General features: G+C 38.0%; 1 protein-coding gene across 4 annotated transcripts in view; it reads left to right on the plus strand.

The window, feature by feature from the left end:
* DOP1A (DOP1 leucine zipper like protein A) overlaps window positions 1–14977 on the plus strand; it is a 125107-nt gene extending 110130 nt beyond the window's left edge. For 2 of the 4 annotated variants that reach the window (XM_059890074.1, XM_005210704.5), the window contains 13 exons: window positions 1461–1527; window positions 1680–1824; window positions 2203–2282; window positions 3577–3686; window positions 3938–4087; window positions 4228–4289; window positions 5773–5925; window positions 7076–7212; window positions 8071–8126; window positions 9048–9212; window positions 11796–11925; window positions 12648–12707; window positions 14363–14977. In XM_059890074.1, coding sequence (XP_059746057.1) covers window positions 1461–1527; window positions 1680–1824; window positions 2203–2282; window positions 3577–3686; window positions 3938–4087; window positions 4228–4289; window positions 5773–5925; window positions 7076–7212; window positions 8071–8126; window positions 9048–9212; window positions 11796–11925; window positions 12648–12707; window positions 14363–14668 — 1621 coding nt within the window. In that variant the 3' untranslated portion in view covers window positions 14669–14977. The remainder of the gene's footprint in view (window positions 1–1460; window positions 1528–1679; window positions 1825–2202; window positions 2283–3576; window positions 3687–3937; window positions 4088–4227; window positions 4290–5772; window positions 5926–7075; window positions 7213–8070; window positions 8127–9047; window positions 9213–11795; window positions 11926–12647; window positions 12708–14362) is intronic. The other 2 variants (XM_059890075.1, XM_024996933.1) reach the window with 1 other exon arrangement.
* The last annotated feature ends 242 nt before the right edge of the window (window positions 14978–15219 follow it).

The following is a 15219-nucleotide window of genomic DNA, read 5'->3' on the forward strand; positions in this document are numbered from 1 at the left end:
ACTGCGAACCCTAGGAATGATCCCTAGACCCTCGTGCTGTCTTCTAAACCAGAAATCTGAAGGGGTTTACGACATTGAAGGTGTAGTGGAAAGAGCAGTGGACTCAGCATCTGCAATTCCTGGACCAAAGATAAAGATAACTAGTGTGTATGATAGTTTTTATTGATGAGAGATAACTGTAAACCCTGGAAATTAGAACAGTGTTCCCATAAAGATTTCTGATTCTTCTCTTTGGATATCTAGTTCTAACTCTCATCTCTGGGACCCGGGGTACATCAGTAAACTTTTCCAAGGCTATTTTCCCATCTGTCAAGAGTAATAATACCTGCCTTACCTACCTCTAAATTGTTCTAAGGCTCATAGAAGGAATATATGGACAGCTCTTTGAATCATCACCAAATATCCTGCTAATCTCATTAAAAATTAAAACCAACTGTCAGACTTCTACCTTCTCCCCTGCAAGATTTTTCTATTTCATCACCTGTTTTTTCTTCCTTTCTCATTTCTCAGATAATGAAGTGTTATACCTCCTTCTCAATGTGTGTATCTTCTGAGTATTTAAATTAAAAGTTGGGCATTTTCACTTATACTAGAAAACTAACTCCTTTTTTAAATTGGGTGGTTTATTTTTTCTCCCAACCAGTCCACTGATCCTCTAAAAATTCCTAATTATAAAATAGAAATTTATATGATTGTTCTTCAATATCACTTTATGTGTTAGTTTGGAAATAATTATGCATATAGTTAATAAAATCAAGTTAAATATTGAGTAGAATTTTAGCAAACAATGGAAATGGATTTCTTACATTCAAGAAATCTTTTTTATCTATTATACACATAAACCATTTTTATATTAGATTGGTGGGGTTTTTTAATTTTTTGTTAATATATAAATCACAGAAAACATACAAATTATAAGTTATTACAAAGTAAAGATGTCAACTGTACAATCACAAACCTAAATTAAGAAATGAGACACCATATGTCCCCTCAAGTTCCCTCCTAATTACTGTCCTTTCCCTTCTCCTCAAGATAGTCTCTATTCTGACATATAGTGCCACAGATAAATGTTGCCTTGTTTTTGAACAACAACTCTGTTTTATGTCTACTACTTCATACAGCATATGTTTAATAAAAATTATCCATGTAATTTCATGTAGCTATAATTTGTTCATTTTCATTGCTGTTTAGTATTTCATATGAATACACCACAGTTTGTCTCTTCTATTGCTGGACATTCCGATTTTATAAATAATGCTGCGATGAACATCCTTGCACAGGTGTTTGCATGCATAGGTTTATGCATTTCACCTGAGTCATAGAATGTCCACATATACCCATATTCGTTACACATACAAAGTTAAAATTGAGACCATAAACCACTTGCTGTGAAAAATTATGTTACATCATTTTCTTTACACTAATATTTCCTGTTTGTTTTTTTTCTTTGACCCTTTAAGAGTTCTGAATGAGTTTATCATGAAAAACCCTAGTTTGGAAAATAAAAAAGACCAAAGAGACCTCCAGGTAAGTCATTCTGAATTGAGTGCTGTTGCCAAAACTCTGTTTCTCAGTGCTCTCAAATCTAAAATGGGAAGGTCAGATAAGATCATCTGTGAAGTTTCATGTGTGTGCCTGTGTACACACAGAGATATGATGGGTTCTCCTTGTTTCTTCAGGATGTGACTCATAAAATAGTGGATGCAATTGGTGCAATTGCTGGTTCTTCTTTGGAACAGACAACATGGCTGCGGCGAAATCTTGAAGTTAAGCCTTCTCCCAAAATAATGGTAGATGGAACCAATTTAGAATCTGATGTTGAAGGTATTGATCCCCCTACACTGAAGTTTGTATTTGTAGGCATCTGTCCCTTGGTGGCTCAGCTGTAAAGAATCTGCCTGCGATGCAGGAGACATAGGTTCAATCCCTGGGTCGGGAAGATCCCCTGGAGGAAGAAATGGCAACCCACTCCAGTATTCTTGCCTGGAGAATCCCACGGACAGAGAAGCCTGGCTGGCTTCATGGGGTCACAAGAGACAGACACAACTTAGCAACTGAACCACCACCACCACTCATTAAGAAATTATTGCAGCCAGCACTATAATTGCTGTAAAATCCTCCCTTTTCTTGTGTTTAACATGTAGTTTTTTTCAGTGGGAAAAAAACCTAACTATATCTTTACCTGTCTTTTTTCTTATTTAGATATGTTATCACCTGCAATGGAAACCTCAAACATAACTCCTTCTGTATATAGTGTCCATGCATTGACATTACTTTCTGAGGTAAATATTGTCAGATTTTTTCACATGAACTTTCAAGTAAACAGTTAGTAAGTAGTTCTTACAAAGGAGATTTTAATTTGAAATATTATTTTGTAGTTCAAGAAATCAGTATAAAATAAAGTTTAGACTTTGTATTCAGATTAGTAGTTTGTTAAATATTAATGACAGCAATTTAGACCTTGCTCCCTGCCATGCACTATTTTTTTTTTTTTTTTACAAGTGTACTGTTTAAAAATGAACAGTGCTTTTGTATCACAGTTTGGTAGGGAAGGGTGGAAGTGGTATAACGATGCTGGTCACTATTAAGTATTTACAGTTTACCAAACATTTGTATGGGCTTCCCTGATAGCTCAGTTGGTAAAGAATACACCTGCAGTGCAGGAGACCCTGGTTCGATTCCAGGATCTGGAAGATTCACTGGAGAAGGGATACACTACCCACTCCAGTATTCTTGGGCTTCCCTTGTGGCTGAGCTCGTAAAGAATCCACCTGCAATGTGGGAAACCTGGGTTCGATGCCTGAGTTGGGAAGATCCGCTGGAGAAGGGAAAGGCTACCCACTCCAGAATTCTGGCCTGGAGAATTCCATGGACTGTGTAGTCCACGGTGTCACAAAGAGTCAGACGTGACTTTAGCAACTTTAGACATTGCTCCCCCCATGCGCTATTTTTTAAAAGTGTACTGTTTAAAATTGAACAGTGCTTTTGTATCACAATTTGGTAGGGAAGGGTAGAAGTGATATAACGATGCTGGTCACTATTAAGTATTTACAGTTTACCAAACATTTTTATATAAATGCTCTGACATGCTCTTTTTTTATACCCTGTTATACAGACCTGCAGTTCCTTTTTGTTTCCCCTTTACAGATGTGGTTACTGGACCTTACAAAGATTAGAACAGTATGACTAAGGCAAATAGCTAGTTGACAGAGTTGCATCTCAATTCATGAGGTTGGATTTTTCCTAAATCCCCTGGTAACCCAGTCAGGGAGAGAGGTACTGAGTTTCCAGTCTTAAATTTGGTGTTTACTCCCTAATCACATTGGAAGGTTCTTAACCTCTCTTTTTCTCTTCTTCCTAGTAATATTTGCCCATATGTATATTCTTTAGTTACAATGGAAAAAAATGCAAATAGTTGCAGAAGCCATTCATGTAAAAGTGGATTTAAGGAATTTGCTTTTAGATTTTTCTAATTTTAAGGTATTCTAGATGTTCTTACAGATTGAAAACCACCTCTAGATGCTGTCAGTTTCAGCTCTCAGATTATACATTCCATTTCATTTATGTTTTTTTTAGGTTTTGGCTCATCTTTTGGATATGGTTTTCTACAGTGATGAAAAAGAACGAGTCATTCCTTTACTTGTAAATATTATGCATTATGTTGTGCCCTACCTCCGAAATCATAGGTACTACTATTATTTAACTAGATGTGTTAGTTAACTCGTATTCTGTTAAAAATAAGTTGTGTTCCTTTATTCCAAAAATGAAATTATCACAAAATGACTTTATTTTTACCTTAAATTATAGTGATAAAAATGTTTCTCTTACACAAGTGCTATTTCCCATCATTGCTTTAGGTAAATGTGAATACTTATGAGTAACTTAATATGATGAATAGTTATAAGATAGAGGTTAATGTGGTTTTCCTTCCTCCCAGTGCACATAATGCACCCAGTTATCGAGCCTGTGTCCAGCTGCTGAGCAGTCTTAGTGGGTATCAGTACACACGGAGAGCTTGGAAAAAAGAAGCCTTTGACCTCTTTATGGATCCCAGTTTCTTTCAAATGGATGCCTCTTGTGTTAACCAGTAAGTCCTCCTGCTTCTATTCAACATGCTAATGCATCTCACAGAATCTGTTGAAATCAACTGCTATCTGCAAAGTAGAACACTTTTTAAATACTAACAACAAAATGTTAATTACATATCATGATCCTGGTTTCTTTCAGTTGGAGAGCAATTATGGACAATCTGATGACACATGATAAGACAACGTTTAGAGATTTAATGAGTGAGTACTATGGATGACAACCTAAGTGTCTTTCCTGTACATGAGCCATTCTTATTTGCTTTGCTCTTGTCCAGAAACTACTGAATTAGCTCTTTGTCAGGTTATAGTGATACGTAGTACCCTACAGGAATATAAAGTTGAAACTTGAAGAAGATAGCATAGTAGATAAATAATCAGTAAACTATTTGGCCTTGTCACATTTGTCTCTAACTTGTTTGCCCAGCACATGGCATGGAACCTGGCACTCAGTAATCACTGAAGGAAGGACTGACCGCCAGGAAGGCCGAGAAAAGCAGGCAACAGGGACAGACCTATCAAACAAGTCACTCTAAGTCCTAGGGCTCTGGGGGATTCCCTGGCCATCCATCCCGTGGGCAGGACTCCAGGCTTCCACTGCAGGGGGTTTGGATTCCATCCTTGGTAGGGGAAGTGAGACCCATGCTGTGAGCCAGGGCGAAAAAGAAGATACTTGGGGCTGTGTTTATCTCCTTTAAATGAAGAAAGAGAGGGGCCAAGAAGTCAGAATCACTTTCCACCCCACTCCTTCTCTATTTTGTTTATAAATTGGGGTTCCTCGATAGTATTTCATTTGGGAAAAAAAAAGTTGTCTTGTTTTCTTAAAGTTTGAAAATTATCCAACTAATGATCTTAAATAACAGCGAAGTTGAATGAATCCCTAGAATTTTATGTCCCTTCTTAACCAGGCTGCAGTTTCCCCTCTGGAAAAGGGACGGTGTATTCTCTAATCTCCACAGGTTTGTTTTAAGGTTGAGATTCATCTTTTTAACAGTTATTTATTAAAAGACAAAAATGCACCAGGCATTATGCTTACCTTAATCCAATAAGTAAAATTATTTCAGGGAGCAAGTAAGAAGTTGTGAAGGAAATAGGGCGCTACAAGAGATTTTAAATAACAGCTCAGGAGCTCATACTTGAGGTGAAACTAAAAAAAAAGACAGCCATGAGCATGCCTAGGGACAAAGTATTCTAGGAATAAAGGACAAAAATTATAAAGTCCTCAGGATAGAAGCAAGCTTACTGAGTTCACGAAAGAGCAAAGACAGAATGGCTACAAAGAGGGAACGGGGGTGAGTACAAGACGAGGAGGGAGAGCTCGGTAGGCTAGGCTGGGCCAGGCCAGAAGTTTTTAAAACAATGAGAAGGATTTAGGCAGATGGCATAAAATAATGGCTTTATAAAATGGCATTGTTAGTGATTTCACTTTCTGAAACCTATAGTCAGTCCTCAATTTTCTTCTCTCTCCACATTGCACTTCCTACTAATTGGTCTCTGACTTGTGGACGCTGGTTCTGTGTGCCAGCCCATCTGCCTCGGAGAAGAGCTCCCCAGTCCTCCACCAGAAGCGCCTGTCTCTCGGATGTCATAGGGTTTCTAGACATTCTTAAAAATGAAAAGCACAAGCATCTTTTTTCAAATCGCTAAATGACTGTAACAACCTCTCTTGCTTTTTTATCCCCCTCAGCTCGTGTAGCTGTGGCCCAAAGCAGTTCACTTAATCTCTTTGCAAACCGTGATGTGGAACTAGAGCAGAGAGCCATGCTTCTGAAAAGATTAGCATTTGCTATTTTTAGTAGTGAAATTGACCAGTATCAGAAATATCTTCCTGATATACAAGGTAAACAGTGGAAAACTATTTTCTCTATTTTCCAAACTGTTGAGTTTTTGTTGTTCCTTAGAAAATACTTTCCCTAAGTTGTAAGTTGGGGTGAAATATTTACCAAATGTTGGTGGATGGAGAATGTTGTAGAATTAGAAATTTATTCTATTGAAACAACAAAAATTAATTATCACTCGTATGTAAAAGAAATCAAACACTGAGTTCATAGGATTGCCTAAACATGGTCTCTATTTTATTATTTGGGTCAAATTTCCTGGGAAGTCATGTTTGAGAATGAGGTGTAAGACTGTTTTGCTGCAGCCAGGCATACTAGTGGGTTTTTTTGTTTTTTGTTTTTTATTGTGGATGAGAGGTTATACATCTTTAAAGGAGGAGACTGAAATAGACACATAACCAGGAAATTTTAGCTAGAATCTGGGGACAGAGCAGCGGGTTGTGTAAGGTTTCTCACCTTCATCACCTGGGTTTGGTGGTCCTGCGTCCTGGAGGCTATCGGTGCAGTCATCACCCTGAGCCACCAGTGGCCCTGTAGCAGGAGTGAACTTGCCCGGGAAGAACTGTTTGCTGCACACAAGTCAGTGTGCGGGCAGCCACCAGCCTCGGCAGGCGGTGTGGGGACTGGGTTGAGAATGAGATTGTCATCTTTTTACAGAGATTATTCCTCTCTCTCTGAAGATAAAGGACTCCTTCTTTTCTGACTCTTTATACCTAATGTCCAGTGTACATCGTACACACTACTTGTCCTGTGATGTTTTTAACATTGACTAGATTGGTGCTACTCAAAGTGTGGTCCATAGACTAGTATCAGTCTGTTATTCCATCCATGATAAGTACAGAAATGTAGAGTAAGCATTTTAAGCCTTTACAGCAATTTGATAGAATCTCTTGAATCTAGAAATGAGAACATGGCACTGAATTTTATATATCTTTAATTTGATTTTTCTAGTAAAAATCAAATTAATGAAATTAATTTGATTAATCAAATTAATGAAAGTATCTGCACCAGATTACAAATTTTTTAAAAAGTTGATTCTTCATAATAGTTTTGGAAATACTGGATTATATAGAAATGTTTATATGGAAATGATTCTAAATATTTAGATATTGAAAATATATTGGATTTTTTTGTTTGTTTGTTTGTTTTCAGAGAGATTGGTTGAGAGTCTTCGTCTGCCCCAGGTGCCAACTCTTCACTCTCAAGTGTTCCTGTTTTTCAGAGTGTTACTTTTGAGAATGTCTCCACAACATCTTACCTCACTCTGGCCTACCATGATCACAGAACTTGTGAGTTAATTTTAACTCAGGTAGTAAATCTGAATTATAAAACAATGTGACAAGCATCAGCGTGCTTACTGGATAAAAACTAATTTTGGAAGAGAATTGAACTCTAGTTAAGCCTGTTACCAAAAAATTTTACAGCTGAAAATAGTGAAACAAGTCAGATTATGTCTCCATAGTTTAAACTTTGAAATATGCAATATTCAGGGTTATTAGCTCCTTGTGAATCATTACTTCGTCTGATCTGGTTTAGTTCATTCTCTTCTACACTAACTTTTAACTGTGTCATGGTTACCAGGCCTGGTTCCGCCTATAGTAGAACCTCCAGGGTGATTAGAGGTGGGTTAGCTGGATTTAGGTGGCCTGAAGGCATGCATCACTCTGAAATGCAGCACTTACCCAGATAAGCTGCTTCAGAGACACTCTGATAAGATTTTGTAAAGTCCCAAACAATAAATCTTCTTAAGTCCCAGATACCAGCCCTTTCTCCTCTCAGACCAAACCATCACCCTCATCTGAACAACTTGAGGGGTGGGGGGCGGGGGGAAGAGATGAGTAAGTAAAGAGAAAACAATCTCTTAACTCTGAAAACCCAGCCCTATACTATCCTCACAAACAAATGGCTGTAACATTTGTCTTTTTATGGTTTGTTTCATAATCACCAAATAAGAGCATGCTTTCATCCCACCTCTGTCAGATGAGTAGCACAGCTCTGTGCTAAACATCCAGTTTTATTTTTAGAAACTAAGTAATTTCATGATCCTAAAGTTGTATCCTAAAATTTGTGTTTGGATTGATGAAAATATAGCCTAAAGATAACTTGAAGGAAGGATAAACATTTGACACTTATTCCGTGGTCTTCAGGTACAGGTATTTTTACTGATGGAGCAGGAACTCACTGCTGATGAAGATATTTCACGGTAATATGTAATTCATTTTAGTATTGTCAGTGTTTAGTATCCTAAATCATCCAGAATGTTACTTTACAAGTAGGATGGAATAGACACTATTTCATCTGAACAGTTTATGTATTTAGTCTGTTGTTATCCAGTTTATCTCTTTGGGCTATGGTACAGTTTCATGTATACCTTAGGTTTTTTAGACTGAATTAAACTATCCAAATTTGCGGCTGTGGGCCTCTAGACATAAATACAGTCTCAGGCAATGCTATTTCTACAACTGTCACCACAGTAATGTAGCAACATTGCTATGTGAACAAGGTTGGTTTTAGCAGGTCATCTCTTTTCCCTGAAACATGCAGCAAAACCTATTACGGCAGGTAACCTGTAACTAAGGTATTCAGATGTCCATATCTTCCAGAAGGATCTCAGTTTAATGTACTAGAATTTTCTTCTTTTTAGTGAAGCAGTTTATTAATATATGACTAAACAGAATTTATTTTTATTTAGGAATTTTTGTACAAATCAGTTTACAAATTGAAAAGTTCCTTTGACACTGTGTCTTGAATTTGTTTGCTACTCTTCAGTGCTAGGTTTCTAAGTGTCCCCTGTACTAATAACCATGGGGATTATGAGAGGAATTTTCCCTCTCACTATCTTTACAGAAGGGCACTGAGTAGCAGGGAGGTCTGTTAGTTTCACAGCTTATATTTTTATCCTTCTTGAGTACAGTTATTCTCTGCTATTTTTATATTCTTAATATTTAAGTGAACAGAAATGAATTTTTGATTTGAGAACAGTATAATTTAGTCATGACCTTGCTTAGCAACTACTGGTACATTTACCAGACTGATTATGAAAAATATTAGCTGGCATTTTGAGATTTTTTGGGAATTACTTGTCAGAGGGTACAACTGCTGACAGCACTGTCCCTGCCCACAGGACTTCAGGCCCCTCTGTGGCTGGTCTGGAGACAACCTACACAGGAGGTAATGGCTTTTCTACTTCATACAACAGCCAGCGGTGGTTAAACCTCTATCTCTCTGCTTGCAAATTTTTGGATTTGGCTCTGGCGTTGCCCTCCGAAAATCTTCCTCAATTTCAGATGTAAGTAAAATAAGGATATTAAGTAGACATTTTGGAAATGCATTTGCTTTGGTCAGTGACATCTAAGATAGAACTTTTTGTGTAAGTCAAAGTATTTATAATTTTTGGCAGGATGGTGGGGCAACACTGTTATTGGGAGGTATTGGAAATGGTTGTCATGGATCTATTATGACCAAGAGACCATTCAGTCAGTAGACTGAGTAGCCAGCAGATGTGAGGCAGTGGGACACCTGACTCACCAGCTTCAGGCCCAGTGCAGGAGCTGGTGGTGGTGGCGGCGTAGTAGCTAAGTCATATCCAACTCTTTTATGACCGCATGAACTGTAGCCGGCCAGGCTTCTCTGTCCATGGGATTTTCTAGATGAGAATACTGGAATGGGTTGCCATTTCCTACTCCAGGGGATCTTCCCAACCCAGGGACTGAACCCGTGTTTCCTGCATTGGCAGGCAGCTTCTTTACCACCTTTTCTTTCAGATGATAGTGAACTGAACTAGAGATGGCAGAGGGGAAGAGGGAGAAATTAATATAACTAAATTCTCATGAAATGCCTTGTTCATAAGTGCTCAAAATATTTAATTATGGTTTTTCATATTTGAGCTTCCCTGGCGGCTCAGCCAGTAAAGAAACTGCCTGCAATGCAGGAGACCCAGGTTCAATCCCTGGGTCAGGAAGATCCCCTGGAAAAGGGAATGGCTACCCACTCCAGTATCCTTGCCTGGAGAATTCCATGGACAGAGGAGCCTGGTGGGCTGTAGTCCATGGGGTTGCAAAGAGTCGGACACAACTGAGCAGCTATCACTTTCACTTTTTTTCATATTTGTTAAAGTAATATGCAAGCACTATAAGATTGTTTCATTAATACGTGGCTAAGATAATTGGAGAATTTATCCACATTAAATTATACATTTATAAATTGTATTATTCTATCCAATATATTCAAGAATATTGGCTATTAATAGGGTGCAATGAAATATTAATAGGATAAAGAGTAAGATACCAGAACCTTTTTTCTCTAAAAACTGCTGTTGCACAAGCTTACTTTTAATTAAATGTAATGGTAAGAACTAGAAATTTTTTTTACATCAATTCCCATTCCTTTTTCCCCCCATTTGAAACCATATATATTCACTTCTTAATGAATTTCATTGGTTGGATGTCTGGTAAAATATTACTCCTGAAGAAATTTAGAAAAGGATACTAAGCAGAATTGTAGGAAACTGTCCAAAATTAACTAGGAAGCTTATGTTCACAGAGGTAGTAAAACTATAGTCTTCACGCACCTTTCCTTTTTAGCTTCCATGGTGAGAACCATAACGAGCTTACCCTCTTGTCAAGATACAGAAAAGGGATCAAAAATGTAATATCAACTATGTGGTTTTTTTTTTAACTACTATGTCTTTTTTTTTTCCCTTAAAATCTATAAGGTGGTAAAAGATAACATGGAGAATTTCATAATTTTTGAAAGAGTAATATCTTTTTACTCATGATTTTTTCAAATGTTTAAAAAGATGCTCAGGCTTACTCATAAGAGAAATTCAAATTACAGTTATTAGTAACTATCAGAATGGTAAAGATCTAAAAGTGTATCTCCTTTTACCCTTAAGTAGAAACATTCTTACTAGTGTTGGAAGTATACATTGATATTGTCTAATTTTTCTCCAAAGAGGTTTATATTTACCAAAATTCAGAATACATATTTTCCTTAGGCCAATAATTCTGCTATATCCTATGATTTATCCAACCACTGTCCTCTCAGAGACATGCACAAAATTCAGCAATTCATAAGGGTATCCATTATGGCAGTATTTGTAATAGCAAAAAATTGGACAGTGTAGGAAACTGGTTAAGTCAGTACCTTCCAACACTAGAGGACTATGTAGCTTATAAAAAGGATGGCATTTTATATGATCTTTCTCCAAGATATGTAATTAAAATAAACAGCAGTCATTTTTATGTATTGAAAGAGATGGGGGTTGCTTGTGTGAATTCATGCTTTTTTATGCATAAACTCCGGATGGATATAAACTGGCAGTACTGGTGGAACCTGTGGTGAGGGGAGACTACCTTTCTTTTGTACAACCTTTTATACTGTTTGAATTGTTTTCATAGATACTAATTTTACTTATTAAAGATGAAATTTTAAACACAAAAATAGAATGGAAGTGTACTCAGAAGTCCTACTCAGATCTTTCTTAAATCCTTTCAGTCCTTTGCCCACCTTACTATGTAATAGGTAGGAACATCTGGCCAAGTATGTGATAGAGATTTTTACCTAGGAACGAAACATGTTACTTGGTTGTGCTCATGAAAAAAACGGTGTTGAGTATTTTCCAGTTTTCATGTGTTCATTACAAATGTTCATTTACTCACTTCAACTCTGTGGGGTAGTTGACAGTGTCTTTACTCACTGACGAAGGCTTAGGTTAAGAAACAAGCTCAAGGTGACAGGGCTGCGGGCGGCACAGCTGAACATGAATCTGTGTAAGTGGTGCAGTCGCGATGTGTCTACTGTATTTAAGTGGACTTGTCTTAGAGGCACAGCGTGTATCCTACTGATGCTGATACCATTCTTCTATACATAGGTACCGATGGGCCTTCATTCCAGAAGTCTCAGATGATTCTGGTTTGGAAGTCAGAAGGCAGGGCATACATCAACGAGAATTTAAACCTTACGTAGTACGACTAGCAAAACTTCTTCGGAAAAAGGCAAAGGTATTGCATTCTTTTCAATTTATTTTTGTTAAGTATAAGCAGGTAACATTTGTAAGATATAGCATATCTTATGTACAACTTCCACTATGCATCAGGCTAATAAATTACAGATCTTTACCCAAGAAAATAGTGAGTTTCTTACTCTCATCAGTAGGCCTTTGTTATGAATGTTTTGTCTTTTCTTTGCCTTCAGAAAATTTCAAAACGAAATTGTACAATTTGGGGACAGTCTGGGTTGTTATTTTGAGTACTAGTTTGTAATACGTGCTTTGAGTGCTCAGAAATTTTCCAGTCTTCTGGCGTCCCCTTTTCAGGCAGCAGCTCTTAAACCGCATTCCACAGACTACAGAGATGGAATGGGGGACAGTGCAGAACTTGACTTAAAATCAAGTTGTTTCTTTAGGGACTAATAAGTAACAGAACAGAGATGAAGGTGAAAGTTGAATCCAGAGTTTAGGAGCACATTTGGGTACTTTCATTTTGATATTGCAGGGTCTGAAAAAATAGTCATGACAACAAATCCAGAAGCTGTGTGGTTATAGGTACATTGTCATCCCTGCATCTCATAGTAATGAGTTTTTATAGAACTCCTCCCACAAAATAAAAATAAATGTTTTATTGGAAAGCATTTTCTCATCCAAAACACCTTAAAACAAGGTCTTCATGGCCAAGTCCACTTTTCACTGAGCAAAGGCTATGAGTTCTAATCTTTCCTTCCACAGGACAAGGAGGAGGACTTTAAGACAGTGATTTTGGAGGGATTGGAGATGGCCAGTCATCAGGTGAGGGTGGCTTTTTGATGCTTGTGATATGGCAGCAAAAGTTGCCACATCTGGACCAAATCTTGAGACACAAACCCAGGTCTGGATTTCAGCAGTACGAGAGAGGTAAAACAGAAAGGAAGTCTTTCCAGTGTAGACTGTCGAAGTGAAAGAAGTCGTTCACATGGAAACATGTTTGACTTTTTAAATTTTATTACTGAGGCAGTGATTTAGTTCTGATTAAGAACAGAAGCACTAAAACAAGTGCACTCTTCTTGATCAAGAGCTTTTTAGTAAAAAAGTCCTTCTATTAAAAGTACCTCTTGACAGGAATATAATCAAAAGGTTTGGAAATCGGCTGTGTAGATGGTTCAAGCATATCACTTGTTTCCCTTCAGACTCAGTTCATCTCTGGCTATTGAATCACACTTGGACTTAGGGCAGTAAAAGTGGTGTAGCTGCCAGTCCCGGGACTGTCATTAAAGCCAGCATTACTAGGTGAGAGGAAAGGAAAGTGATTTTGTACTAAGAAATAAACTGATAGCTGCTGCTTTTTTTTTAATTTGGCCATAGATAAAGAACAAAATGATCTTTTCTTATTTGTTCCTAGAGACTTCTAAGAAGGGAAAATAGATTCAAACAGGATTTTAAGCACACAAGAAAATAAGCTGGATTTTGCATCTGCTTCTCCACTAGGAAAACTAGTGATATTAAAATACTAAGTAAACAATCAAAGTTTCTCAGCAACATCTTAGAAGGCAAACCCCATTTGTTAACAAATACGACCGACTATAATTCTGCTTCCTAAGTCCTGCTTGATATTTTTTTTCTACCTGTTGTTTTCATTATCTTTACTCAGTATGTTTTCCTATCTATGATTCTGCCCCACTTCAGACATCTTCAGATCTCTCAGAACATTGTGTAGATAGACTAATGTCTACAACTGTATTTGTATAATTTAGGTGGCTTCTCAAATTAGCTGCTTAAGTCTGTAAATTACTGTTTGTACTTGGTGGACAGTCTTCACATACATTCTCATTTTACTTCTCTGCTGCCCCGTTTTATAGGTTTTATCTTGCCCACAGTAAGGACAAGGCAGAGCAGGATACCAACCCTGGACTAACTTTGCCTCCAGGCCCAGCTTTCCTTCCCCATGTGGTGTGCAAGCTAGAAGCACACAGCAGGTCTCCCCTTGGCGGGCCTCTCCTCTCCCTGTGTGGTGTGATTACTCACTGGGCTCTGCTACTGTCCCGTGGCAGGTTTAAGCCTTCTGGCCACAATGTAATTGATTGATGTATTAACAGTGACATGTATAAGACCTTCTGTCTCTTCTTCTGTGGTCATTTTATGACCTAGTCCTCGGATACATTAGTGGGAGTCCAGAAATCTGGGAGCTTTTTGAGTATATGCAAAGCACAAGATGAACTTTAGTATTTGTCCATATCCAAAACCAATTCCGCTAATAACTAAGCTTGCTTGTGCATTCTAGATGGAAACTCTTCCTACAGTGTACAGTTAATAATTGGCACCAGAAGGCCTCAGTTAGAAGCAAGTGTTTTAGCAAGTCTGGAATGGAGACTTAATGTCATCATTTGTATTCATTTCTTAACTCTGTTTAAGTTTTCTCACAGACTGAGGCCTTCTGTTGCTAACAGCTGCCTCTCTGTTTTCTGCAGAAAACTCCGGAGGAGGACAACTCAGGGAGAGCGCTGGGCTGGGAGCCGGGGCACTTGCTGCTCACCGCCTGCACCGTGCGCAGCCTGGAGCAGCTGCTGCCGTTCTTCAACGTGCTCAGCCAGGTCTTCAACAGCAAAGTCACCAGCCGGTGCGCAGGACACTCAGGGAGCCCCGTCCTCTACTCCACCGCCTTCCCCAACAAGGACTTGAAGCTGGAAAACCACAAACCATTTTCCAGCAAAGCTAGGCAAAAAATAGAAGAGATGGTAGAAAAAGATTTTCTGGAAGGGGTGGTAAAAACTTGAGCACCACAAGTGGTTCCATTTAGTTTAAACGTAATTATTTAAAACATTTGCTCCTGAGTTGTATAGTTTTTGGTTTTTTTTTTTGTATGTAACAAAACATGTTTCAGGTTGTATTTAATTTAAATATTTGTAAATAAGAACAAATGTCTGACTGTGGCCTGAATCAAGTTTAAATAACTGTGGGCTCATGTTGATTATGGTGCCTAAGAGAGATCTATATATACGTAAATAGTCCACTATCGTCCATTGTTTTATTGTCCTGAGTTGTCTTAAATCTGCCAAATACACACTGTACATTTTTTCTATTCATTTCAGGCTTTGTTTAATTTAGATGGGTTGGAGACTCTTCTGCTTTGACTTATTAACCACATTCTAGTATAAAAATGGTGTCACTTCTCTGTCAGAGGCTTGGTAATGTCTTACAGCCAGTTTCTCCCACTTACCTTCACTAAGAGGAGTAAAGAAAACTGAGGCTTGGCCCATGCATCCTTGTAAGTCAATGTAGCACAGGCATCTCCACCTCAGTACAGAGTAGAGGTCCACAGCCTCCA

Source organism: Bos taurus, chromosome 9, assembly GCF_002263795.3.
Source record: "Bos taurus isolate L1 Dominette 01449 registration number 42190680 breed Hereford chromosome 9, ARS-UCD2.0, whole genome shotgun sequence".
NCBI lineage: Eukaryota > Metazoa > Chordata > Mammalia > Artiodactyla > Bovidae > Bos > Bos taurus.